The 27,750-nt window shown below is 42.6% G+C and overlaps 1 protein-coding gene across 5 annotated transcripts; it reads right to left on the reverse strand.

Moving 5' to 3' along the window:
* On the reverse strand, positions 1–27,629 carry zhx2a (zinc fingers and homeoboxes 2a). 5 transcript variants are annotated; one of them, XM_004566813.5, is made up of 14 exons: positions 27,198–27,629; positions 25,584–25,636; positions 11,003–11,482; positions 10,069–10,785; positions 9,271–9,483; positions 8,853–9,116; positions 8,502–8,717; positions 8,027–8,111; positions 6,983–7,168; positions 4,740–5,143; positions 2,945–3,191; positions 2,655–2,811; positions 2,183–2,302; positions 1–1,586 (listed from the first exon to the last, which is right to left on the reverse strand). In XM_004566813.5, exons 3-13 carry the CDS (start codon positions 11,099–11,101, stop codon positions 2,185–2,187), a joined length of 2,706 nt encoding a protein of 901 aa, XP_004566870.3. In that variant the 5' UTR covers positions 11,102–11,482; positions 25,584–25,636; positions 27,198–27,629; the 3' UTR covers positions 1–1,586; positions 2,183–2,184. The 5 variants fall into 5 exon arrangements, with proteins under 5 accessions (XP_004566870.3, XP_004566869.3, XP_076745939.1 ...); XM_004566812.5 differs by lacking the exon at positions 25,584–25,636; XM_076889824.1 differs by lacking the exons at positions 25,584–25,636; positions 27,198–27,629 and adding an exon at positions 22,998–23,016.
* Positions 27,630–27,750: the final 121 nt, after the last annotated feature.

Below are 27,750 nucleotides of genomic sequence, written 5' to 3' on the forward strand. Positions count from 1 at the left end.
TTTACAGTTGGTTGTGTTTTTATTGAGTTACAGCAGACTGTAAGTAGAAAATGAAAATACAAGCTGTATTTCATACTAGCAAAAAAGAAAAAAAAAACAAAATTACAGTATCCCAGATACATAACTGAAAGTGAAACTAAAGCAGTAGCAGCAGCAACAGACATTCAGCCAGCACACAGCCATACACCTGCTGTTAAACCGAGGGTTAACTGAACTTTCTTTGACTGCACAAATATTTAATATTTATTATTAAATATTTATTTCTTTTAATCATTCTTGAAAATGAGTACGAAAAAAAAAAGTTGAAGTACATGCAAGTATTTCATGACAGCTTTGGGTGCTGTGACATTCCAAATGTCTGTCTGTACAGAAATCAGCTGAACCCGATCTGGCTTTGATCAGAAGAACCTACGTAATCACCAGCGGTGTGCTCACAGATCGCAGCTGAGCAAAGTGGATACCTGACACGGCTCAAGTAAAGGAGCTTTGATTATTGTGTGCCATGCATTAAAAGGTTTTTCAAAAATATGCTTTTGGCGTTTTCAGGCAAGTTTTTAAAAACACTGGACCGCTAAGCTGAAATCCTCAGCCCGGCTGTGCTCTGCCCACTTCTGAGGCCGACGGGAAACGTCTGATAAGAGAGCTGAAAAGGCAGCACGGTGCGATCGAACAGACACTCCGCCCTCCGCTCGGTGGAGTTAATCAGGAACGTGAACATTCTGTACTGTTTCAGTGTCTTGGATATGCCTCGGGTTCTGACGCAGGAGCGAGCCGATGAGGAAAGATAACAGAGTTTAGGATGTACGGAGCGTTCATGCATCCACCCTAATGCGGTTAGTCTTGGTCTGTGGCTGTTTGTGTTCATTCTCTGGTCTCTCAGCGGTGAAGCTGTAGCTGTGTTCAGTTTGCCCAAAAGAAAAAACAAAAAGATACCATCACTCCTTCTACTTCCTTTGCTCTGACACTTCTGAGTGATTTCCATCTTCTCTACTGTAATTCTACAGAGGGCGAGTTAAGGTGCAGAAGACAAGCAAAAAGTTACAAAAAAGTTCCTAACAGTTTTCATTCAGGCGGTCATGACAATATCTATCACTACCACAGGGAAATATGCAAGTGCCATCAAAGTCTACTCATAATGAGTAGTGATTTTCAAAAAATACGTCTGATCTTCAGCAAATGACAGACTATATCATACAGTTTGATCTCAAAGAACAAAACCAAACCGAACATTCCAGGTTTTTGGGACAACAGTCAGCCTTTTTCTTTAAAAAAAACAAAAAAACAAAACAAAAAATATTTTCTCAGGAAAACTGTACAAACTCTAGTAATACAGAAAATATTTACAGGGCTCTTTTTTTTCTTAAAAAACAAAAAACAAAGAGAGCGAGCACTGTAGTAAGAGCAATGCATCAAGTCCAGCTTTGGCACTCCTCTAAATGTCAGGGTCTACGCTTCCATCAAGTGCTTTAATGGTGCAACTCCACAGTCCCCCAGGATGTTGGGATGACATCACAGGCAGACAATGACATCACTGCTTCCATGTTTGGCCATCTCAGGTCGTCGGTGACTCAGCAGTCAGTGATGTACTGTACAGAACCAGAGACAAAGCCTGAATCAATACTTGTGTTACAGTTCTTCCTTTCGTGTTCAAATTAAATGTGTTTCATCTGCTTCCCCAGATTAGAATTCAATATTTTTATGACAGTTTGCTGTTGTGGACATACAGTAGAAACAGAAATCTATTGTCATCTGCTCCCTTTGCTCTGCCTTCTTGTGACTGTAATGATTTGTGTGTGAACATGTAGTCCATCTCCATGCTAATTGATGGTGTCTGCTATCTTTGTGAAGGACCAATCAGAGGTAATTGCACACTAATAACTTCCTGGATAGCCGGAGGCTGCAGCTGTGGCATCTTAAAAAAGGAGCAGTTCACCATTTATTTAAGCCAAGCTTCACTTGGCATGAATAAATCTCTTAGCACGATCCATGTTTCCTATAGGATGGTTGCAGAGGACTGGAACATATCCTAGCATGAGTGAGAGGCAGCGAGACACCATGAAACCTTTGTGGCAGACTTTGAAGGTGCAATGCTTTCACACATCAGTCTTCTGTTTTTACTGCAACAGATTTAAGCTCACACTGCTAACAAATAAAAAGGGCTGTTTCACCCAGTTCAACTCACCATCAACCAGTGACCCTCCCCGGTTGCTCCAAGGTCAGAATGTCCGTGTCAGTTGCCAACCTTTGTCTTTCCGCTCCTCCTTCACCATCCTCCCCCACAGCCAAGGTCACCTTTACCCACCTGGCAAGAAACCAGACTGAAAGTTTGAACACAAACAGACTGCTTCTGGGAACTGGAAATAAAGAAAAGACTTTCTCTTTAAGCTTTGCACTGATGTTTCTAAGAAATGCAGCATAAACCCTTCATGAAAATCAGTAGCTCGGCACCCACAGCTTAGAGTGTCCATATGATGCGGTACTTCTGGACTGCTCTTGGAAAGGTATCTTAAAATAACTCCTCAGATAGGAGTTTAAAATAAATACATAAATAAAAATCAAATATTGGCAGCAAGTTTCTTCTTTTTTTTTTGTTCTGCCTAACATGACTCTGACAATAGAAGATAAAAGACTTTCTTTGCCTCTTCTTCACTCACCTTCCTTTTTCAGTGGCATTTGAGCTGTTCTGGTCCGGCCTGGTCCGGCTCAGGTCGGTCACACCATCTGCCAGTCTGTCTGTCAACCGCTGGACTTTGTCCTGCTCTGGCTGTTTGGACTGTTCTGGAGTAGATACTTTCTCAACAGCCTTGTCCACTGAACACAGAGATGTAGAATTTGGAAAATGAGCAAAAGAAGCACCAAAACAAGCCAAAGAGTTTCAGACTCTACAAAAAAGTAAAGAAAAGAAAAAAAATGACACTACTCTATGTTCTCCTCCAAAACTTACCTTTTACAGCCTTGATTTCCAAGGAAATGCACTTGTTCTTCTCAGAACTCTGACCGTTCTGTTCCTGGCTTGCTTTCTGCTTCTCTGCAACGCCTTGGAAACCTTCCATCCAGTCGAGAGCTTCGCCGTTCTTCAGTGCAGAGCGGTGGTCCTTGAACCAGCGTACAATGTCAGTGCGTCCAAGACTTGTTTGCACCTCCAGCTGACTGTACTCCTCAGGAGATGGCCACTGGGTCCGGCAAAACGTCTGTCATGGCAAGCAACAAAGATATACGTGGAATTCAAAAATTACAAAGCAAAAACAACATGTTTTATTGGGCCTCTGTGCTCTTGCTTCAAGTTAAACAATTAGCAACTAAATAACTTGTCATACAAATATTAACAATTGGCTTATGGATTATTAAAATCTGGAATGCAGTGTTATACATTAAATGACATGTAAAAATTTGTAAAGAGCACCAATAACCAACCAAAACTAACTACAAAAGCCAACTTAAAAATGCTCACCTGAAAGGAACACGTAAATATATTTTATGTACTTTATAACATTATCCAAAATAAAGCGTTCAAAATGACAATGTATTTGTTCCACCCTGGATAACACATGCAGTGCTGGCACACAGGAAATGATGTCAATATCAATCACAGTATGTCCTTTGCCGATTAGTCACATGACCTTTTCCAGCAGAAAAAGGCAGCAGCCTTGACAAGCAGCGGTGAAATCAGCGGGTTACATGTGCAAGGAGCTCTTTTGTAGACGCAGTATTACTTCTTACACTCCTCACCTCCTCTACAGGACATCACCACTTGGATGACAGTCAATCAGCTCAGTATCAGTGGCAATAAAAGTAAAGTTATTCTTATCAAAAGATCAAAAAGCCTCACTTTCCAGAATAAAACCTTTTGTAATCTCTAGTGGATGATTGTCACTCTAATCCCACATGAGTAACGTCTCGTGCTCAGCTTACTTCCACCTTTGTAACATTTCTAGACTTCGCCCTTTTCTTTCTTTCTCAACACAGCATACAAGCCTTGGTTCATAGTCCAGTCACCTCATTTGGATTATTCTAACTGCATTCTTTCTGAGGAGTTCTTTTCTGGGACACCAATTGGCTCCAGATGGTAGAGATCTCTGCAACAAGTCTACGGACCATATTACGTCCACCCAGCTCACTCGCTCCCCATTTCTTGGAACTTGTTACGATAGCACCTTCGTCAGCTTGACTCCTTGACAGAGTTCAAATATCAGCTGAAATCCCATTTGGTTCATTTACATATGATCCTGTTTTAGATGTTCTATGTTTAATATTTTTGTTATCCTGACCTTTCAATACTGTTCTTGTTGCTTTGTGTTGAAAGGTGCCCACAAATAAAATTTATTATCATTTATTTTTATTATTGCAACTGCCAGCATTTACAGCAGGCATGTGCAGTGTGTGTTAATGGTTATGCAACATGTTATTAGGTGTTTTCATGTGGAAGATAATATGTGAACAAAGTGCTAAAAATATACGCATGTTATGTGTGAAAATTTTTCTGTTCCAAATTTGCAGAGTACCGTACGTGAAACTCATCTACGGTATTATCTTGCTGTGTGTTACAGAGTCAATAATGTAGATTTTTTCTATATGATAACCGTCCACAATGTTTCACTTCTTTAACATCTCACCAACTAACTTAAAATACCTTTTCCTAAAATTAGGTTTACATTAGTTCATGTTTATACTCTGTTGCATATTCTAACACTCTGCTATGTAATCAGCATAAATGGAAATGTGTCTTTATCAACTCTTACCTCCCTGAGGAGGGCGAGGGAGCGGCTGCTGATGGGAGCTGGGCTCGTGGAGGCTGACAGGATGGGAGGATGTGGAGAAGAGGAGCAGGATGACGTGAGGATGGGAGGCGATGCAGATGAGGGTTGGGTCGGAGGCCGAGGGGAGGAAGCGGCAAGCACAGGGGGGGAGGAAGACGAGGAGGAGGAAAGGACAGGCGGATGCGGAGAGGAGCGGAGATGCTTCCCGTCCTGCTCTCGATGAGAAGCCCCATTAAGCAGCGCACCCGGCCGCTCTATTCTGTCCTCCGTGTTCTTAGCAGCCATTGTGAGTAAAGTCTTCTCCATGTTGTCCCTCAGTGCCCTGCGCTCCGAAAACCAGCAGTCAACCTCTGTCTTGGACAGCCTGGTCTCCTGGGCCAGCTGATCTGCAGGAGAACAATAGGAGTTCAATAGCTCACAGTTTTATTTATTTAAGTTCTTTTTTTTTTTTTTTAAACCTTGGAATTTGGTCTGTCTCTGGGGGTCTTAAAAAATGGCCTCATTAAAAATATTCCTGCTATTCCTGCCAACCAGGCACCCACCAGGGACGAGCCCGTAGCTCCTCTGGGGCGGAAGGGAATTAAGTCGCATGCTGTGAACTAGTAAAGACTGAAGAAAATATTACTTTTTTCTTAAAGAAATTTTAACATTTACATCCTAAATTTAGGACCATGATATAGAACATAACTAACTAGTTGGCTAATACCACTTCACTTTTTAACGAGTACATTAAAAGTTCTGTAATTCACAACATTTTTTGACTGACACAGAGCGCTCTGTGCATAATTAACTCCTGATCTCCAAGGCGACTGTCCTATGTCTCTGATCTGCACACATCAAAAAATGTGGAGTCAGATGGTTTAACCACCAAGAAATAAAAGAAAAATTACATTCATTACATGACATCAGTTTCTCAGCAAATTTAGAAAGTTTGCAGATAACTTCTTTGGCTGAAGCCTTCAGTGCTCAAATGTTTCTGTCTACTGCAAGATCTGTGATGTGCGGGGGCTGGCCTGGTGTCTTGCTGTGGTGGGAAGGTTGAAGGTCATTTCCTGGCACTGGCCAGAGCGGGTTCGGTGCTGGATGGGGGATGGATCCACCCCAAGGATGGCATCCAATGGGTTCTGCCAGGTTGGCTTTGGACTGGGTGACCTGCAGCTGGTAGACGTATGGAAAAGCATTTTTCTTTTCAGGCCCTATCTAAGAGCTGCGGCTCTCTACCTTGGGTGGTATGGGTTGTTGTGGGACGTGGATCTATAGGGGCCTCTTTTTCTTTCCCGTGGTCTGCCCCCCTCAGTCACGGTGGAGATCAGGTGGGTACCTTGTGGGGCTGGGTCATATTGTGCCACCGCGGTTATGTCCCAGCACCCTGGTTGTGCTGGCTGGTGTCCTTCCTTTACTGGGCTCTGTGTCTGTTCACTTTCCCTCGGCTCATTTTTCTCACTTTTCCTGGGTGGAAATGGGACATGTTATCTGGCCTTTGCTGCGCTCAACAGGGGCACCAAACTGTGGTGGAGAGCTTCCTGCATGTTTCTAGCTCACCACACCAACATGCCAATATCAACTATGGACTAATTTTCACTGTTGATTTTGACCACTTGGTCAGGTCCTCATCACCACTTTCAGTTGAAATATTTAAACTCTGGTGACCTTGATCTTCATAACATAAATCCCTACTCCACCCATTAATGTTTCTTCTTGTTTCTTCATCTCTGCTTGAAAGTTTTGTTCCTGGGTTTCACTGATTTGTCATGAAAGATGCTAGCTAACTAAAATGTAGGTTAATCTTTCAACAAAGCCTGGTGAAGCTCAAAAAGGCCTAATGAGGTATCAGAAGAACACAAGTTGACAGGACAGATGTCTCCACCTGTAGCTGGTGTTACATATAACATGACAGTTTTATATTCATGAGCAGGACACTTGCCAACACTTTCCTGAAGAAACACGTTTGTATCATTTTGCTACATCCAGCTTTTCTGTGCAACCACTGGAGTTCATCATTACAAACTAGGGGTGTTGCAAGGCAGTGGGCTTTCTGGGCTTGGGCTTATTGTGATATACGTCACTGATGTTTGTGCAGTACTGCCTGGCAAAATTTAAACGACAAGGCTAATGTAAAACACTCCAACTTGACCCACAGCCTTGTTTTTTATTTTTTAAATACTTTTCCCTATCATGCACACAGCTATTCCCCCCTGTGAGAGAGACTTTGCTGCAGGCTTTACCTAGCTCTGCCTCTGTTGGAGAGCTACTTTTCTGGAAACTCTCCTCCAGCGCCTTCAGCTGCTCCGACGACTTCCCCTTCACCCTCTCTAACAGTGGAAACTGGCTGGGGACCGCTTTCTTTATTGGGGCATCTTTAGGAAGTGGTGTTACCTCTGCTTTGACCAGCACAGGTGGAGGAGGAACACCTTCAAGTACGACAGAAAGAAATATTTACGGACCAAAACATGCTAGGATATTCTTCTAACAACACATGTGAGTATTATTTCTGGATGATACAGCACAATGCCTAGAAACGATCCTTAAAGGCCAGCTTTAGAGTATAATTTTCTAATTATGGTGATGTAGCCATTGAAATCCACCTTTTAGTACTAAATGTACTTGTTGCACATAGAGAAAAATGTAGTTCTCTTGCCAAAAAGAGGCAGTTTGTAATGACTTGTCCGTTAGCAGATTAGTATCCAGTCTTCAAAGATATCATTTTCAAATTCTGTAGAATATTAGATAATAACAGAAACTCAAACTAATTTAATTTAGGTGAAAATCAGGTCACAGTCACACCAAATGCGAAAAATGAAATCAGACACTGCAAAATAAAGATAAAATCTTGTAATTTTTTATTGCTTATAAAGATAATAAAATACACTATTTTAGTAGGCAATGCTTCAAGCTCATGACGGGTCATATGAATTAGGAAAAAGAATTAGTTTCCACTGGATCATCTCCAAACTTTAAAGCAATGTATTAGTCACTGGAGGACATAAGCACTCTGTTTGAGCTCTTTAAAACATCCCCCCTGTACAATATTCTGACTTCACAATGAATGAAAAAGATTAAAATACTACACTAAATTTAAATGTTGACATGAGCACAAATAATCTATGAAAACAATACAGAGGTCAATATTAGGGATTCCCAAAAAACAGACTGACGTCAGTATGTTGTAATAAAAACATCATAAAACACAAGTTTTAGTATAGCACTTGCCCTTCAGTGCTCTTGTTTTTCACATGTTTCCTTATTGCAGCACTAAATACGTCACATACCTTTGAGATTGAGGAGTCTTTGCTCACTGAACCACTTCTTTATCTCTCCTCTGGATAACCCGGTGGTCTCTATCAGCCTGTAAATCTACCACATGACAAGATACATCAAAGTAATAACTACAGTAATTTTCCCCTCAACTGCATGTTTGGAAATGGACATGTACACAGCAGGGATATGGGATATGGAAAGACCAAAGAGGACTACCTCTTCCCCACATCCATGAATCTTCCCAGAAAAGATTCATGGTTGTAGTGAAGGAGGACATGGAGGGTTAGTGTGACTGATCAGGATGCTATGGATAAGTCAGATAGATCCACTGTGGCAACAACTAAAAGGAGCAGCCAAAAGAAGAAGAAAAAAACAAAAAACAAAAGAACCACCTGGGTGTTTGGGGAAAAAACAACAACTAGAAAATACAAGCAGTGATACCTATCACGGTAGCACAAAAAACTTTTCTCACTCGCTTATTCTTACCTCATCTTCCTCAGGGAAAGGGCACTGTGTGTAGCTGGACCTCAGCACAGACAGCTGCTCTGATGTTTTATTGGGGTCAACGGTGAAACTCAGCACTTTAGATGATGCCAGCTTGGATGTGGCCATCGGGGCAAAGATGGTCTGAATGATGGAGGGCCGTTTACTCTCTGTAGCAACCGAAGGAGAGGCTAAGGGTCGTTTGAGCGACTGCGCCACCTGCAGTAATCATGAAAGAACATTTTCCATGCTCAAAGCTAAGGCAAGTTAAAACAGTTTGGTCAAAGGCAAACTTTACCCCTCCCCTGCTTCTGCTGCCTTAAAGACTGCCATTTTCCACCTAGAGTTTTGTACCTGGTTAGCCACTGTGAGTGCCAGTGGTGCACAAGTAACAGTAGAGCCATTGGCTACAGGAGTCAGCACAAGGCTGGTCTGTCCCAGGAGCTGACAGGGCAGGGACTGCAGGACAGAGGCTGCTGGCTGCATGGGTTTGGAGGGCGTGCTTGAGGTGGACTGGTTGGTAGATGATTGGGAGTTGAGCTGAGGAGTAACCACGGTGAAAGTCTGAGGCACGGAGGATATTGTACCATTGAACATTTTCTTCCTCGCTTCTTCCACCTGTCATTGAAAAACAGACATGTTATACATGTCCCACAACCTGATTGGTACATTTAGTGACTGTAAATTAAATACAGTTATTATTTATATTACTATGTTTTGTTTTTATGTTTATTGTGAAAAACCGGGACAAAAATAAACACAATTCTCCTACCTCCTCAGGTGACCAGCTGATACCCTGTTTGAGCCGCTGTGTGGTGAACCAGACTTTGATCTGCTCCTCTGGATGTTTTGATGCTGCGGTGAGCCACGAGAGCTCAGCCTGTGTTGGGTAGGGGAACTTGTTGAAGGACGAGATCAGCGTCAGGTTGTCGTCCAATGTGGGGTTGTATTTGGTTGTGTTGAGGGGCACTGCAATCTTCGGCACCTAAAAAAAAGAAAGAAAAAAAAAGTGCAATGCAACAATGAGATGCCCTCCTAAGAGTAAGCACTTGGTGACAGTGGGAAGGAAAAAAAACTCTATTTTAACAGGAAGAAACCTGCAGAAAACTTAATTCGCCATGTAAGCTATTCTGCTTTTATAGACTGCAGATGAAGATCGTGTTTTTTTGCATGCAATGATAAACTGCACAAAATAAACACTTATCCAAATATCACAAAACTAACTGGGTTATTGAGTGCATGGTTGTAACAAAGCATTAACAGCAAAATCTTCCAACTTTTGTATGGTTCTAGCGATATCGCTCTAACTACTATCTACTAAATATGGAGCTAAGCCCAAGAATTAGAGTTAGCATAGTTAGCATAAATTCTTCAGGAGAAAAAGCTAGCCAGGCTACTAAGCTAACTAATAATTATGTTACATCTTGTATAATTTAAAACAATGACTTTATTTTAAAAAATTGCTTCAAAATAAAGGTTTTAAATGTGAACAGAATGAAGTTAGTTGTTTCCACTCATGTCCAGGTAAGCTAAGCTAATTCCTGCTTACTGTTCCTCCACTTTTTCCTACCTGGGTATAGTTTAGAGGCCGCTGCAGGGAAGGCATGATGTGAGAAAGGCCGTCTGCTTTAAGGAGAGTCGACTCCGGGATGATGACCGTACCATTCACATTGACAGCTGTGATTGGTTTCTTGGTGAGATCCGCAGTTATTTTTCCCAACTGGGAGTCTGTCCGTTTGTTATCCGATGTCATTATTTTTGGTTTACCGATTTTGACTGTGGTGGGTTTGCTCAGTGGCACAGTGCCGAGTTCGTCCCCTTTGCCGGAAATGGCACCAGAAGTGTTGTAAATGACAGCGTTGTTGCTGCACCCCTCTATCGTCTGTTCTAAGATTGTCTGGTTGTTCATTTTTATACGTTTAAATTTAAAGTTGCTCTCCCCTGGGTGGCACCTCTCGTTGTGTTCCGTCAGGGTGTCAAACTTTTTTGTGTTGAAGTTACAGACAGCACACAGGTACAGGGGGTTAAGGATGACATTTGGGTGGTTTGCGTCTACGTGTTCTTTGAAAGTATTCAAATTCTGGGTAGAAAAGGGGCAGTATTTGCACTCATATCCCCCCTGCTGTCTGCGCTGAGGCTTAGAAACGTCTGGTGGCTCAGCTGCTGGTTTGTCAGGAGCCAAAGGAGGGTCAGAGGCCTTTTCCATTACATCCAAGTCCATGGATTGCTCGGGTTGTGTTGAACTGCTATCCATAGGCACCCCTTGGGTATGGTTCTCTGTTGTTGTCTGGCAGGAGAAGGTACAACAGAATTACATTTTTAAATCTGGATATATCAATTTATCATCTGAATCATGCCCACTGAACTCCAAACAAATCTAATTCTTCCTCCCAACAATTATTCAAATATGGATTACTAAAAGTAATTCAACTAAGTACACCATTAAAAAATAAATAAATAAATAAAACAATACTGAAAACCCACATGCTGTTGGCAGAGCCTACCTCCATGTTCTGAGAGTCCTCCACTTCATCATCCAGCTCCACCATTGTCTGCTCTGGTCGGATCATACAGGGAGTGGAGGCCTTACGTCGACTGGACATGTTGGTGGATGGGTTTGTCCCGGTGCTCGTGTTTGGCCAGGGATGCTATAAAGGAGGCTATGGCTGAAGTTCCAGGATGCAGGACTTGTATGCAAAGACCTTCTTAAGGTGCTGAAGTGCAGTCAGGAGGACTGCCTACTAGAAGAATACAGATATAGATCCCGAGGTAGCAAGCACCGGACAACTTGTGAGACTGGGATCAGAGTCCGAGGAACACTCACCCCCCCCAGAGTAAAATTATTGGCTGGAGAAAGGAGGAGGACAGTAGGCGGTGAAAGTCTGGCAGAGATGGGACTCCTGTAGTGTCATGTAGGCTGGGCTCACTGACAGTGTCAGCTCCAGTGCTGGCTGATCTCCTCGGACTGCATGATAGGACGCTACCTAGATGGCAGAAAGTAGAGAAAAAGCAGTGTATTTTTTATATATGTTTAAAAACATATATTTCCCTTTTCTTTGCATGTACTCTACTTCCTAAAACACATCTATGACACTATGATAACTTTAAAGACAAGGAAATCAAAGCTGAGCTAGAATGACATATTTGTATGCAGACAGCAGCATGTTACAGTTATATCAGCAAGGCATGTGTGGCCTAATGTGTCTACATAAGACGCAGGAATATATGAATAACATGAGTCATACCAGCTTTTCACAGGAATGATTTTAAAGAATTACACCAATAAATAAAATGTGTTGGGCTCTAAAATAAAATAAAATAAAATGTTTTTTCTATAATGTACAATATATGCAATGCACCACAAAGTAAGAACCATAAACATTCCCACAACATCAGTTCCCTTTAAACAGACACACACACAAAAAACCAACATGGGAAAGAAGAAACATGAATATTTTTGAGTTGGCACCAAACTGACCCATGTAGGGGTGCAGCACACCACTGTCCAAAGGAGGTAAAGCCAACTGCTGGGCAGTGAGCAAAAATGGCTCAAAGTAAAAAAGGTGGCTGATACATAAGCACAGCAGAAAGCTTACAGGTGGTCAGAGCAGTACAAAGCTGGCCCTCGAAAGACTGGGAAACAGAAAAAGTCCAACAGTGCTTTGGACTTTTCTGGCCAACTACCTTTTAGAAGCTAGGTGAAGTAAACTAGAAGAGCAAACAACACTATACACTGGAAGACTGATGCATAACTCTGTACTTCTTCATTTTAATTCATATACTGCCAAGTTCAACAACCGCTGGGAACTCAACATGCATGCTACATATTAAAAAAAAAAAACTCAAACAAAGAATCAGATGATCACCTATGAGCAAACATGGCAATGGTGGAGAGAAAGAGGACGTCTATTTATCAGGAAGATACCATTCAGAGGGGTGCAGCTGCAACTGGTATGGGGGTTAAGGGATCAAGGGATATTTAAATCCCACATTAAGTCTTGATGAATGAAATATTCAAGTTGAAATCCTTTACTTATAATTTTTTGAGCAGCATAATCATTTTTTCTTCTTTCAACTGCTTCCTTTTAAAGTTGCCACAGAGGATGAAAATCTTATTATTTCTGATCTGCATATTTGATTTGGCAAATATTTTGTACCTCATGCAACCCTCTAATTTACCAGCAGTACACTGGCTCGTGACCTCCTGTGGGTGGGTTGTCTATACTGCAATTTGGATTAATTATTCACTGATCAGACACATCTTCCTGTGCGTGGCTAATGAAAAATGAATATTGGATCAAACAGCAATTCTCTGAAATGGCAACTGAATAAATACAAATATGTGACAAATTAAAAGAAAATCCGAGATACTATACATCAGCGGTCCCCAACCCCCGGGCCTCGGACCGGTACCGGTCCGTGAGAGTTGAGGCTCAGGTGTGAAATGTATGGTTTTCAGGGTTTTTAAAATCGGTTTTCAGCGTTATTTTGTTATCGTTTTTATCGTTAACTCGGTTTTCCTGGGTCTTTTCACGTGTGTTATGAATAAATCTTCTTTTTTTTTTTGGTACCGGTACTAGTTTTATTTTGTTGCACTTAAAGGCCGGTCCGTGAAAATAATGTCGGGCGCAAAAAAGGTTGGAGACCGCTGTTATACATTACACCTGTGTTTTATTCCCTGCAACAGTCTCATTCGGTTCAAGGGCTCTCTGTCCATGGGGTTTGTAGCTCCCTGTGTTTAGTCTACAACAGAGCACAAACCTGGTCTTGTCAGGTGTTGTCCCAGCATCGATTCTGCCTCAAGACTCTGGACAGTTTGAGACCAGTGGACCCAAACAACGCCAGTATAATGCCATCCATAACAGCATGACTGGATCCCCTGACTAAAGGAGCTCACGAGTCCAGTTCTCCAATCTGTCACTCAAGCAACATTTATTTAAATCACACAAACCTGCTATTGTTACAGTCTGTCGGTTTCACTTGGCCTTCATAAGTGGCAGATATATTCAACTAGATGAGATGATTTTTATTTTAAGTTCCACAACAGTGCTCCAGTGTTGTCTATTTATGTAGAGTAAAACTTTTAATCATCACACTTTCATCACTGTGACTCGGCAACACGGCCGGTATGCAAATATATGCAGCTGACAGGTCTGCTGCTGTAAGACAAGTTGTCCTGAGAAATATTGACTAATCATTCATAAATCAGATTGTGCTGCCAAGCGTGAACAGAGTGAGAAACCAGAGATAAAGCAGCTTCTGATCCAAATCTTTTAAAGCTGCGAGCTTCTTTATTTGAGTTTTAGTGGAAATGAGAACTTCATAAAGTAGCAGCAGTTACAAAAAGCTGAAGGACTGAGAGAATAGGAAACTTTTCTTGGGTAATATTGTACTGAGTGGGAAGAGAGAGGAAAAAGAAAAGCTTATCTGACTGAAAAAGTCTATTGATATTCTGGAGGCCTCACGCTGAAGCTTCATACTCATATCCACATGAGTAAAAATCAAATGAGTCGATGCAGCAGCGGTGCTCTTCTATCAACCCGCATAAGCACAGAGGACGAGAAAACCTCTTCCAAATATGAATCCCACGTATACAACACCATTTAAATATTTCATACTTCCATTTACCCAGAAGCATCACATGGCAATTTAATCTGGACAGAAGAACGATAAGTAGTATGATTGTACGATGCAGGGCAGAGCAAGAGCAACAATGTGACTTCAGGGTAATCCATCAGCTGCAAATATTAGGCCTGAACTTCGATCATGCGAGAGTCTCACATACTTTTCCTGGATCTCTCCATCAGCTACACATTAATCAAAAGGCGCGATTCCCCTTCAACACGCCATCATTCGCAAGTCCACTCATTGTCCCGAGATATCTCATCCCCTCAAACGACCCACTGAGGCATCATTAAAATGCAGACTCATTACCATGGTGTCGCTATAGCAACTGTGGAGCTGTAGTCAAGTGGCTGCTACATCCTGACGGAGGCTGTATATACACACACACACCACCCAACTGTGTTTGGTGCTTTTAGAGACAAAAACTAAAATAAATTTCAGGCTCAGTGTTTTGACAGTCTGGGAATTTGCAATCCTGCTGGATCCATACACTGGCACATTTCTTGTATTTTTCTGAGCCATTGTGGAAGGTCAAGGTACAGTCAGTGGGAAGGAAAAAAAAAGAAAAAAGAAAACCCACTTTCCAGAATATTGACTTCAAGGCATGAGCAGCACTTTGAAGAGAGTTCTCAGTCTTTTCACCATCCAAAAGCAAAGTAAGCAAACTTACAGTATGGCAGACAGTCTTTACACTACTATGTAAATATGGAGCTATTGTATGCCATGTTATTTCTGGCCATTTAACAAAGAGAAATACTATGGCTGAGCTCATTTAACAAAACGGATATAAAAATACTGCAGTTCTGTTTTTGGCTCAGTTTAAAACCTCCTTGGGATGCTTTTTATGTGGGAAAAAAAAAAAAAAAAAACCATTTGAGCCCTCAAGAGCACCACTTACCATCCTTACCATCAGTGTCTCTCACTGGCCTTGCCCAAAATCCAGCACTGTAGCACACATCTGGTAGGGCAGAATGGGAGATGCATCTGTCAGCTGCATCTGAAGAGCCACTTCATATGACCCACTGAACCAGTGCCACCTCACCGGCCTTGAATGCATTTTTTGGATTTCTGCAGTTACAGTGGGGCAAAAAAGTATTTAGTCAGCCACCGATTGTGCAAGTTCCCCACTTAAAATGATGACAGAGGTCAGTAATTTGCACCAGAGGTACACTTCAACTGTGAGAGACAGAATGTGAAAAAAAAAAATCCATGAATCCACATGGTAGGATTTGTAAAGAATTTATTCGTAAATTAGGGTGGAAAATAAGTATTTGGTCACCTCAAACAAGGAAAATCTCTGGCTCTCACAGACCTGTAACGTCGTCTGTAAAAAGCTTTTCTGTCCCCCACTCGTTACCTGTATGAATGGCACCTGTTTGAACCCATCATCTGTATAAAAGACACCTGTCCACAGCCTCAAACAGTCAGACTCCAAACTCCGCCATGGCCAAGACCAAAGAGCTTTCGAAGGACACCAGGAAAAGTATTGTAGACCTGCACCAGACTGGGAAGAGTGAATCTACAATAGGCAAGCAGCTTGGTGTGAAAAAATCAACTGTGGGAGCAATCATCAGAAAATGGAAGACATACAAGACCACTGATAATCTCCCTCGATCTGGGGCTCCACGCAAGATCTCATCCCGTGGGGTCAAAATGATCATGAGAACGGTGAGCAAAGATCCCAGAACCACACGGGGGGACCTGGTGAATGACCTGCAGAGAGCTGGGACCAAAGTAACAAAGGTCACCATCAGTAACACACTACAACGGCAGGGAATCAAATCCCGCAGTGCCAGACGCGTTCCGCTGCTGAAGCCAGTGCATGTCCAGGCCCGTCTGAAGTTTGCCAGAGAGCACATGGATGATACAGCAGAGGATTGGGAGAATGTCATGTGGTCAGATGAAACCAAAGTAGAACTTTTTGGTATAAACTCAACTCGTCGTGTTTGGAGGAAGAAGAATACTGAGTTGCATCCCAAGAACACCATACCTACTGTGAAGCATGGGGGTGGAAACATCATGCTATGGGGCTGTTTTTCTGCCAAGGGGACAGGACGACTGATCCGTGTTAAGGACAGAATGAATGGGGCCATGTATCGTGAGATTTTGAGCCAAAACCTCCTTCCATCAGTGAGAACTTTGAAGATGAAACGAGGCTGGGTCTTCCAACATGACAATGATCCAAAACACACCGCCCGGGCAACAAAGGAGTGGCTCCGTAAGAAGCATTTGAAAGTCCTGGAGTGGCCTAGCCAGTCTCCAGACCTCAACCCCATAGAAAATCTGTGGCGGGAGTTGAAAGTCCGTGTTGCTCGGCGACAGCCCCAAAACATCACTGCTCTCGAGAAGATCTGCATGGAGGAATGGGCCAAAATACCAGCTACTGTGTGTGCAAACCTGGTAAAGACCTATAGTAAACGTTTGACCTCTGTTATTGCCAACAAAGGTTATGTTACAAAGTATTGAGTTGTATTTTTGTTATTGACCAAATACTTATTTTCCACCCTGATTTACGAATAAATTCTTTACAAATCCTACCATGTGGATTCATGGATTTTTTTTTCACATTCTGTCTCTCACAGTTGAAGTGTACCTCTGGTGCAAATTACTGACCTCTGTCATCATTTTAAGTGGGGGAACTTGCACAATCGGTGGCTGACTAAATACTTTTTTGCCCCACTGTAGGTGATTGAGGCACAACAGGGCAGAGGGAGCACTGAGCTTAACCCACACAAGCAGGGTGGATGCAAGTTAAACGCTTTCCTTTACGCAACATCTGTATTTGTATGCTATAGCAATTTCTACGCGCCTCAACAATGACTCAGTGCTTTCAACTCGCTGCTCCAAGCTTCTCAAAAATGTTCACCAAGTCACTGAATGACATCAGGAGGAGTTTGCTTCATAAGTCAGTACTACTGAGTCACCGGTTTTATTTAAAAAACAAAACAAAAACAAAAAACACGCCGAGAACAAGTTTGACTCAGACACTGCTCAGAATCTGATAGAAGTCCATCATATTACACAACATAAACACAGACCGCACTGCAGTCTGATTTGTTGCAGTCAAGTTAAACATGTGCGTGGACTGTCTCAAACAAAGAGAAAAGCCTGTGTAAATACTGGTGAACACTGAGGAAACACTGGCACAGACAGCCTCTTCCTCTCTCTACTCTGTCATTTTCAGCAGAGGAGGGAGGGGTTGCACTCCCGCTGGCTACTTGGGAGCCCCAAATCCAATGATGGAAAAGACAAGTACGATTAACAGCCACAGTGCTGAAAAACTGTCTAGGTTTATCTAGATACCTTAATAAACTTTTTAATGGATACTCTAAAGTCTCACGCATTAAAAAAAAAAAAAAAAAAGTATATGTATATATTATCAGGTGTCCTTGAAAAGAATATGAGGCCTTTCCAGAATGATTACTTGGCTCTAAACACCTCAGCTGCAGAGCTGAACGAAATGTGAACTAGTTGGCTGTCTGAGCTTTCGCCATGGCAACTTTCACTTCATACCAAATACCAAAAATGTTAATCACTCCGTACTCAAACTTGGCTACGGCCACAACCCAGGTGAAACCTTCAGTCTCCCACCTGTTTGTTAGTGTGTCTAACCTCATCAGCCAGTCAGCGTCTGTGTGCAGAGTGAGCTCCGAGCTGGAGTCACAAACTCCCGACTGTCTGGATGCTCATTAAACTTGTATGAATACTCAGCCTGGCAGCCCCCTTGCCTGCCTGCCTGGCTGCCGTCTGTCTGTCTGTACTTTCCCGTTGTCTAGCTGTCTGTCTGCTTGGTGCATTATATTAGTGGAGCAGTCTTTCTGAAGAAGCAACATTTTAATGCTGCCAGGCAGCGAATACATTTATCATCCCAGGCAGTAATCAGCGTAAGATACACACTGGCATACATACTGAGGAGGACACAGGGGAAATCAATACAAACCCTGCATACCACTGAGCCTGTCTAATGTATGAAGACAGACATCATGATTTAATATGACAGAAACATAACAGTGGTATAAGGCGGGACATCTATCCAAGCGGTAGCGAGAAGGAAACGACAGTGAGCAGATGAGTCACAGCAGCTCTCTCAACTCAACTCCTATTTCTGGACGTCATTAACATAATCTCAAAGTGGGGTAAAGGATAAAAGTGTCTCAAAGGCCGGACTTTTGGTCAAGCAGGGCAGCCTTCTGTCGCACAAAAACACCTATCAGGAGTATAAAGCCCACGTGCCAGCTTGTCACTACCTATTAAACTGCTAATAATTCATAGCAATGCTTTATTTTTCTAGAAGTTAGCATTTTTTAATGGATAACTTAAAAAACTGCAATGAATCAAAGTTATAAAGCAAAAACTGATCAGGAGTCTTTTGCAAGACCACACTGGGTCTGAAATGTGAAATGGTTAGCATTGACTCATTGCTCTATACAACCTGAACTAAGATTGAGCTAAACAGCTGGTGGATTTCATTGTTAGCAGAGGAGCAAATACGACTGAGGAAATTGATGTTGTAACACATACATAGTACCAGAGTTTTCAGGCATCCAGTCACAAAGGCACATGAATGGCAACCTCTGCGGTTACCGCACTTGAAGCCATGCATGAAGTACAATCCAACCGGGCACACTGAAGCTCTAAAATAACAAGCAGAGGACAAGAAGGCGGCAGAGAAACCAAAAAACTGCAACTGCACCGACTATAAGAGTGACACGACTTTGCTGATACTTTAACACAGGGAAGAAAGAAAGAAAAAAAAAAGACTCCATGGCTCAGTCACACATCTATCACTAAAACGTATTGCACGCACTGCTCTTTTGGCTTTGCTGTATGGGGCGTGCTCCTCTCTCCCCGTCTTGTTTTGAGAGTTTTCCCTCCTGACTGCTTGTTCCAAGAGTCAGCCACTGCAGTGAGGAGGACAATGCGTACGTCTCACTTGTGTGGTTGAGGAGAAGCACCGTCGCCATTAATACAACGTGTCCCAGTTGGGGCGTGTGTGTGTGTGTGTGCGTGTACATGTGGGGAGGGGAGAAGAGCAGAATTTCGGACCGTCGCAGAATTAATTTAAATCTCATCACGCGGCTCCTCTAGAGCAAAGCGAAGTACTGCACTGTGTTTGAGGGCTTGGTATGTTCTGCATAGCAACAGAGCAGTGCTACTTTTGCTGGGCTGGTATGAAGACTAATGATGAAAATGGTGATTCTGCCAAAAGGGAATGTGGCCCGTCCTATGCTTCTTAAATGGCATTTTATTGTTACATGTGCCATCTTGGAGTCGTGATTAAAATAGTGGTACAAGGACTACTTTTTTCAAATCTACCTGCCCTACTGTACTCTCTAAGCTACTAAAGTTGATGGGACTGAGCAGGAGTTTTCTTTACTAGAATAGATCAATTCACCAAATCCTGATATGACATCTCCAGGAAACTAGGCTCATCATCCCTGTGGTGACCTCATTACAAGTTCCCCATGCAGTACACAGGAAACGCCGTCCAGCAGGCTACACTGCATTTGATCATGAATCCAGTCCTCCATTTAATCTTGTTCACACATTAAAACTGCGCGAGCACACACACCTGTCTCTTCATTGAACACACACAAGAGCACCGTCTCTCACACACACAAAAGGGCAGGCTATAAAAATATCCAAGTGTCACCCACTCTGCACCCGATGGTTGTGTTACTATGGTAACACTGTAACCAACAGAAAATGTGCGTGAGTGTGTGCTTGCATCCAAGAGCCGAGATGCTGCAGAGGTCAATCAGTGTCACGACAGCTGCGATGTGAATAATCCAACTCAATGTTGATTTTTTTTTTTTTTTTTTTAAAGAGTTTCGTCTTTGGGGAAAAAAAAAAAAAAGGGGGGGGGGGGGGGGGGGGGGGGGGGGGCGCTAGATCCTAAAAAATAAATATATTTGTATGGCATTGGATCCCACATTACTGGACTCTTATGGGATGCATCTTAAACATATGAGTCACACTATGGTGGGCTATCTTAGATTTTGTGTTGCCTGAAGTGTGACAGAAACTGACTTGTAGCCAACACTATTGTGCAACACGTACACAGTCACAACTTACATGTGGGCAGCTATTGCCACTAGGATTTACTTGGGACCCTAGTCCAGGGGACAGTACCTGAGGCCTGCTAAGCTAGTGTAATGTGTGGCAAGGAGACACTTGAATAATGTAAATTCCACTATCATCATATTTGCCATTAGCTAACTTTACTAGCAGAGCAGCCTGGTGCTTAAGCTTTGCTGACATGACCGAGACGTATGCGTACAGCTGCGAGTCAGACTTGGGATACCAGCAGTTAACTTCAGGCTGAAAGAGTGTAGAAGCTAGTTACAGTATTTATATTTACTTCATAACCATCAGCTCAGTCTTAGGCATTGTTACACAAACAAACTTGGTCTCTGCCATTTCTAGAGTAACGTTTTACCTGTCATTTTATAGGACTGTTGTCATAACATATGTTATAACAATTGTGATGAACACTCGTTGATGAGGTTCCCCTGGCGACCCAAATGATGAGGGCCAAAATGTCATTGAGCACTCATTTGATACAGCAACTACAAGAAGTAAGGAACTGATAGCACATGTGGTGTTGGGTAACCACAAATGGGGAAAAAAAAAAAGTTTAAAAATATATCTCTCATTAACATTTTTTTTTGTTTAGGCGAATTGGTTCTGTGTTCCTCTTTGCACACTACTCATCCACTGCAACCACACCCACCCCAGCTGTGCACTCTTTTTTCACTCTCCCGTCAGATAAAACTCTTGTACTCCACACACTTTTAAAAGCTTAAACGACTTGCCAAACCTTACTATATTAGGCTTTTCCGATCCCTCCGGGAAGGGCAAAAATGTGATTATTCGGTTATATTTAGGGAACAAATTAAGTAGGGCAAAGGTCAAATCAGGTCAACAACAGAACATGAGAGGGATTTTTAAAGCTTTAGTCCAAAGTTTGCCCCAAGTGAAATTGCACTGTAGCGTAATGCGGTGTGATGTTTGCATATAGTATGTCCTCAATATGCAGAGGACACTCTGCCTCCACATTTCTCTAAACTACCTTGCAATGGAGTGTTTCGTGTTTGCCACGAGCCTCGGTGAGCAGTCAATGCTCTGTGCGGATGGATTTCCCACCTGTCAATCTCTGCCTTCCCTGCAGTGGGTGTGGCTTATGTTGTGAACGATCTCCAGCCTTTCCCCATTGGGCTCGGCTGTGCAGAAGGGGTGTGTCTGAGCGTTTCCACTGGTTGACGTGGTGCAGTGCAGAAAGCCTTTTAGCAAGCTCCCTCTTCTCCAAGCACCCTCTCCCTTTCCCTTAAACTTGAAATTCTTGAGGACACAGCCTAATGGTAGCAGGGAAGCCAGTGTGTACACATCCTCAGGCACAAATGGTCTACATGACTGTGTGCAGGAAGATAAAACCCAACTTTTTTTTTTGTTTAACTTCCATGTGGTGGTTGTTAAGTTCAGATTTCACCAGTGGATTTGTTCAGCACAACTTATTTTAAGTTTGACCCTGTGGCAGAAGCTGTGAGAAACAAGACCACTGGCTGATGGATGATGTACACAGGAGGGTAAAATCCTTACACAAGGAAAAAAAAGAATTATTTAAGCCTATTGGTGAATAGCAATGTGGCAATTAAGCAGTGAACACTTTAATAAAATACAATGATCCACTGCTTATAAAATGACTGACTGCAGATATTAATGGTGGGTTCCAGTGTACACAGTTTTCTCCCACACACACCCACCTATCTTGCAGTCTCAATGCTAGACTGTCTCTTGTTTCTCTCTCTCTCTCACACTGCTTAGACATTCTGGCTCTAGTGTCTCCTTTCTTTTCTTTGTCACCCCTTCTTTCTCTCCGTGTCACCAGTTTTCTCCTCGACACCCTTCATTCAGTTTGAATTTCCAGCATTGTAAACGTACATTCAGTTCCTTATCCGTGACCCGCCCCCTATTCGGCGATAAGATTTTCAAGAGAACGAGCGGGCGACACCATATCAAGTGATCCATTAAGAGATGGGGATTGCCTTAGTGGAAACGTAAAACTGTCAGCGGTTAAGAACGCTGCGACCTTTTGTGTGCTTTACCTGGAAATGTTTCTGCTGTGGGGGAATATTTCAAGGAATTCAACTAGGTCCTGAGCTGACGAATGGCAGCTCTTTTAAGCTGAAATATCGACCTGATGCTAACATGGAGAATTACTTTTACAGGTTAAAATGCGTGTGAGGCTCAAGTCTCCATTGGCTCCAGTTGTCCATCTGCATCACTTTCAGTACGGTAAGTGCTAACCAACGTCTTCTTGTGTACCAAGCTCAGACATCACAAGTCGTCTCTAATACAAGTGTTGATTTCTTGTTTTCCCTAAGTTGTCTCCTCACATCCTCCCTCTCAGCCCCACCTACAGGTGATGAGCTCATCTCTGTGGTTGCCTTAGTCACCTAACAACACGTCTGAGAAGCCGGCGGAAGCACAGCGGAGAGGAGGACCTGAACTGAGAAAACACTGGAACAAAGCACAGCGTAGATGCTGGTGATGTCAGTACTGTGCCAAGCTGAGCACGACAGGCCGTGATGACAGCAACAACCTCCATCCTCCAACCCGTGATGACTCATTCCAGTGTTTCACCAAGAGAATGGACAGCCATTATAGGACTCACAGTTTGATGTGGAAATGTGATGTGTGGTCAGGAAATGCATTCCCAATTAGTGTAAAAGAAAAAAAAAAAAAGTCTGTGTTAAAAACCCACGACAGGTCTGCTAGTCTCTAAAAAACAGCAGCCGTAGATTGTGGAATACAAGCGTGAGCTAAAGACAAACATAAAAATGTGTGACCATAAATTGATGCTTGTGCACTCACATGCAGTTTATATTATTTCTATCCGGATGCATAAACCTGGAGGGAAAAAAAAACAAAAAAAAACAAGCAACGTGGGTTGATGGTTCACTGTTAACATACGGCTGTAAAAAAATAAAAATAAAAAATCAAGCAGACGCCCATCGAGCTACTAAGCGTACATTATGGCAATGACCCCTTTTAACACAAATTTCCCATCATTACACCCTCCAAACTGTCACTGTAAATTGAACAGGCTCTGATGTTATCGTGCTTCAGATTATTGTTTGAGTTAAACAAACTACAACAATCTGCCCGGGGTTAATGTGGAAACCTGTTGCTTACTTCAAATGCTGACAACAGCAGAAAAGAAAGTATATTTTAAAAGTACACATTATATATAGTACTGTGTAAAAGTCTTGATTCACCACATTTGCTTCAGAGGATTTTTGTTTGTTAAGAGATTTAACACTGATCTATGAATTCCAGTAGGCATCCAACTCAAGATATATGAACTATTGTGTGCAAACATAACAGACGACTTATCAAATAACCAATTTTAATAGGTTTCTTTTGTTACTAGCAGCCTGTCACAAAAACATCATTCTGTCCTTTCTTTAGTTGAATTTACTTTTTTTTTAAAAATATGCCAAAGATAGAAGTCTGAGAGGTGCAAAATAACATTTTTGCACCAACAAGATGATTCCCAAAGAGCTATTAGCCAAAAACCTGCATGTCTCTCCATGGCGTGTAGTGTTCTGTTGGAGGATAAAAGAAGTGGCAGGCCTAACATCCAGGGCAGCAAATGTAATACGTAATGAAATGCACAGATGCATCTGACGCTTCAGTTGAGCCATCAACTGTTTACTAAAGTCTCATCAGGAATGGTCTTAGTGAAAGGGTGGCTGTCAAGCAACCATACTTAAGGAAGGGAAGGTATGACAAATTACACAAGAGCTGGACTGGGAAGAGAAAAGCAATCCAAAAACCAAGAACAGTTCAATCTGATCAAATATGTTATCTAATCCTAATGTCATTCTCTGCCTTCAAGGAAGCTTAGACCCCTAAGGGGGAAAAAAAAAAACAAAAAAAACCCTCAAGCTGCCTGTCCACTTTCATTTATCGGAAAAAAAAAAAAAAAAAAAAAAAAATACAGAATTTCTCTATTACCGTACAAAAACAGAAACAAAAAAAAAAAACAAAAAAAAAAAAACAAAAAAACAAAAAACAAAACCCTGAACTGATAGCTTTCTGCTCCATATTAGCTTATTTGCACTCTGACAATCTCACAAGATTGCTAGCATGATTGGCACATACAACATCTGTGCCAATCCTGATGACTGTCAACAATGAGATATCACACGTCCTCTCTAAAAGTCACATTTGACGAGACTGCGCTCAATTCATTGTCAGAATACAAAAACAATGTTGAAAGATTAAAAGCTAGTTTGGTTGCAGCGTGTGTGTAATTTTTTATTTTTTTTTATTTTAAATAAACAAAACATCAGCCTTGACTTTTCCCGCTGTTAACGCACCTTTTGGCTTTGCTTTGATTTGGAACAGCTTGTGTACAGGCTGTCGGGAGTGAATCAAACAGAAAGATCTTTTTGTTTTCATTCAGTTCCTCGGTTATAATTTGACACCAATTCTTGATGCTCTGATTTTTTTTCCCCCCTCGTTATTTGAATAACTGTGACAGACTGAGTCTTGTTCATTTTCCACCATCTGACTAGAGCAAACGAATAAAACGCCTCTAGGAACAAATAGAGCGGCTCACTTCCCAGCTGGATGTTTTGGCTGTGACATTCGAAGGGGTCACAGTACATTGAGAAAGACTGTTGAGGAAGCTAGGAAGGAGAGAATAAATAAAATCAGCTTTTAAACAAGAGCAGATTTGTTTTTATGCCAGTTCTTTAAAAACTATAGCAGCATAACGCTTTAATAAATAAACCCAATGTTTGCTAAAATTCTCCACAGTGTTGTGATGGTGGACCGATGGCTGATGCATCGGACAAGGTAGGACACCGACATCTGTGCATTTCGCTAATCCCTAGAGCTATACCGAGAACACATCCCTTAAAAATAAATAAATAAATTAAACTGTTTCTCACGGGATTAAACACATCTGCCAAACTGTAAAAACAAATCAGTAATGTTGTCCCATATACCTGACTTCAGATGGCAATAGGGATTTTACTGGCTTGTAACAGACTGTTTGTTGAGCAAATTTTCTGGTTTCTTATTAATTTTGGCAGCAACGCTCCCTACACCATTCTGCAATAAAGCAAATTACGATTAAAAAAAGAAAAGAGAAAAAAACGAAATGTGATTGTGTACTTCTAATCCAGAAAAGAAGGTATCCGCTCTGATTATTCAGCTACCAATGAAAACGATCCGGCTGTCATTCCAAATTACATAACATCTTCTCTGATTTTGGCAGATCACAAGTGGAAAACCACGCGAAGAACAAAAACACGAGCCAAATGTCTCTTCACACAGAAAGAGCAAGGGTGCGTGGCTTAGTGAGCGGAGCCCAAGTTTATACCCAGAGGAATTGCTGGTAACGCGGCTGACAGGAGGGTTAACTGCACTCTGATCAAAATCACTTACATCTTTAACACAAGAGGGTGGGAGGGGAGGAATCGCTGTTGATCAGAGAAAGCCTAGAAAACACAAAACATCAGGTCATCGTAGAGCTGAGGGAACAGCGTGAAATGAACAACACATTTTAAAAATTTACACCAGACAGACAACTGCGGGAATGTTTTCTTTTTTAACCAACTAGTTTTTTCACTTGTAGGGAGTGACCATGCCGACTATACGTGCACTTTTAATTATTATAGACAGTATTTGCAGTGTGGCTTTATATTTAATCTGCGCACTGATAATCAAACCACAAGTGCCACTGGCAGTTGCTGCAGACTGCTGTAACTGAATGTCACCATTAATTTTCCTTATTACAAACACCTCGGTCTGTTATTTGGTAAATAAGAACATTTAACAGTCACCCACATTAATGATTTTTCCCATGTGCTGCATGGAAAATAATAATGATGACTGCCCACATGAATGAAGCGCTAACAGAGCCAACGGCACTGCATTTTACTGCATAGCTGGTAAAGAAATTTAGTGCCAGACTGAGGTATCACCCAACTCTCCTAAAGCACCTCAAATGTTCATAATGAGTATTTATCCAGTAATAAAGATGACAGAGCCAGATCTGTATGCACTGTTATGTGTAAAAATAAATAAACAACGATTAATATAGGAAACATCCTAAATGTATAACTGGGCAATGTGTTAACATTTGTGTTTGGGCATTGTGTCACCTCAGTGTGTACACGCAGGTTACTTCCAAAAACGTACTGGTGGACAGAGAGCACTGACCCCAGCTGAATGCTACAGAGGCTGCTCACAGTTTGGGCCACGGGCCTCATGACCAAACTTCATATTATTAATAAAAGAGAACCACGCCTGGCTTTTACAGCAGTTTCAGACCCACTGCAACAGCACTGCCTGCCTGCAGTAAGAACCGCGGTCTCGGGAGGGGAGGAGGCATCACCAGGGGTAACGTTACGCCTACATCGCAGAGACGCACGAATCAAAGTCTATAAACAACGTCGGACTCCAAAAGTTACACTCAAACCTCAGCACGCCTGAATGCGAGCTGGTGCACGCCGCTGGTAAGGAGTCCCAACGGTTGTTTCCTCTGGCCAGCCCGAAAACGTGACAGAGGGGCGCAGGGAGGAAAAAAAAAATACTCTCCCCAAATGTTCCCCCTCTCGCCATCGACGTAACAACATGTCGGCAAAGGACGGCCATGTTTTGCTGGTTATGTCGACACGGGGAGGAGGAAAAGTAGGCACGATGTTCCTCCCGTCTGCCTTTCCCCGCCACGGTCACACAACACACCGAACACACAACTTGAAACGCGGAGGAGGCGAAAACGTCCAATTAAGAAGTTGTCGGGAAACGTTGCGAGAGCACGCAGGTGGAAACGGCAGGGGCAGGCAAAGTTCACGCGGCCAGACAAGTTAAAATATTTATCCAGAGGCGCGTGGGTGTTTTGGGAACCACGCTAAGCCCGAACGAGCCGCGAGAGGGGCGCAAACAAACAACTACACGCAGTTTTAACTTGAGAGACTTTGAGGGGGGAGCCGTGGGGAGAAGGAGGGAGATGAGGGAGAGAAAAAAAACACGAAGAAGAGTTTCTCCATTTCTTACCTGCCCACCGTTTTGGCGCGACGCTCAGGTAGTGCGGTACAATCCCAGAGCCGCTGGAGAGCCGACAAACACGCCGAATCTGTTTCAAACACTCTCTCGGCGGCTCGATAACCGAGCAGACAACAGGCGACAGGAAAGAAAAAATTGGCGATCACAAGGAGGATCTACGCCAAAAGCCACATGATCGCCGACGTCAGAGTACGTATTTGCATGCCGTACCGAAGCGCCGGTGCCCGTCCACAGCGGGTCCATGGTGTTACGGCCGTGAAAAGTTTAACGGCAGGCCGGAGAAAGTGAAACAACTCTCCGGGAACACAACAGGAGTGCTAGTGTCTCCATGAAGCAGTCCCGCTGCTCCAAAAATGAATGAACCGAGTCTTCTTGCCGTCAAGTTTCCCCCCGTGCTGATGCCTGCCTCTCTGTTCGGAGCTAATTGAATATTTAAGAAGCTCAGGGGGTGGGCTTTTGCGGCCCTTAAAGTCCCGCCCCCCGCCTGTTACCACGCCCACTCCAGTATCTCCCTGTATGCAACGTGCATGTGATGTGAGGTGTG

This window comes from Maylandia zebra, linkage group LG11 (assembly GCF_041146795.1).
Source record: "Maylandia zebra isolate NMK-2024a linkage group LG11, Mzebra_GT3a, whole genome shotgun sequence".
NCBI lineage: Eukaryota > Metazoa > Chordata > Actinopteri > Cichliformes > Cichlidae > Maylandia > Maylandia zebra.

Bases quoted from the DNA above. Each gene is read 5' to 3' on its own strand.
- zhx2a (XM_004566812.5), bottom strand. From the start codon at position 11,101: ATGTCCAGTCGACGTAAGGCCTCCACTCCCTGTATGATCCGACCAGAG. The intron at 9,484-10,068 runs GTAGGAAAAAGT...TCTTTTTTTTAG, and splicing joins GGCCTCTAAACTATACCCAG to GTGCCGAAGATTGCAGTGCC. The intron at 9,117-9,270 runs GTAGGAGAATTG...TTTCAATGACAG, and splicing joins TCAGCTGGTCACCTGAGGAG to GTGGAAGAAGCGAGGAAGAA.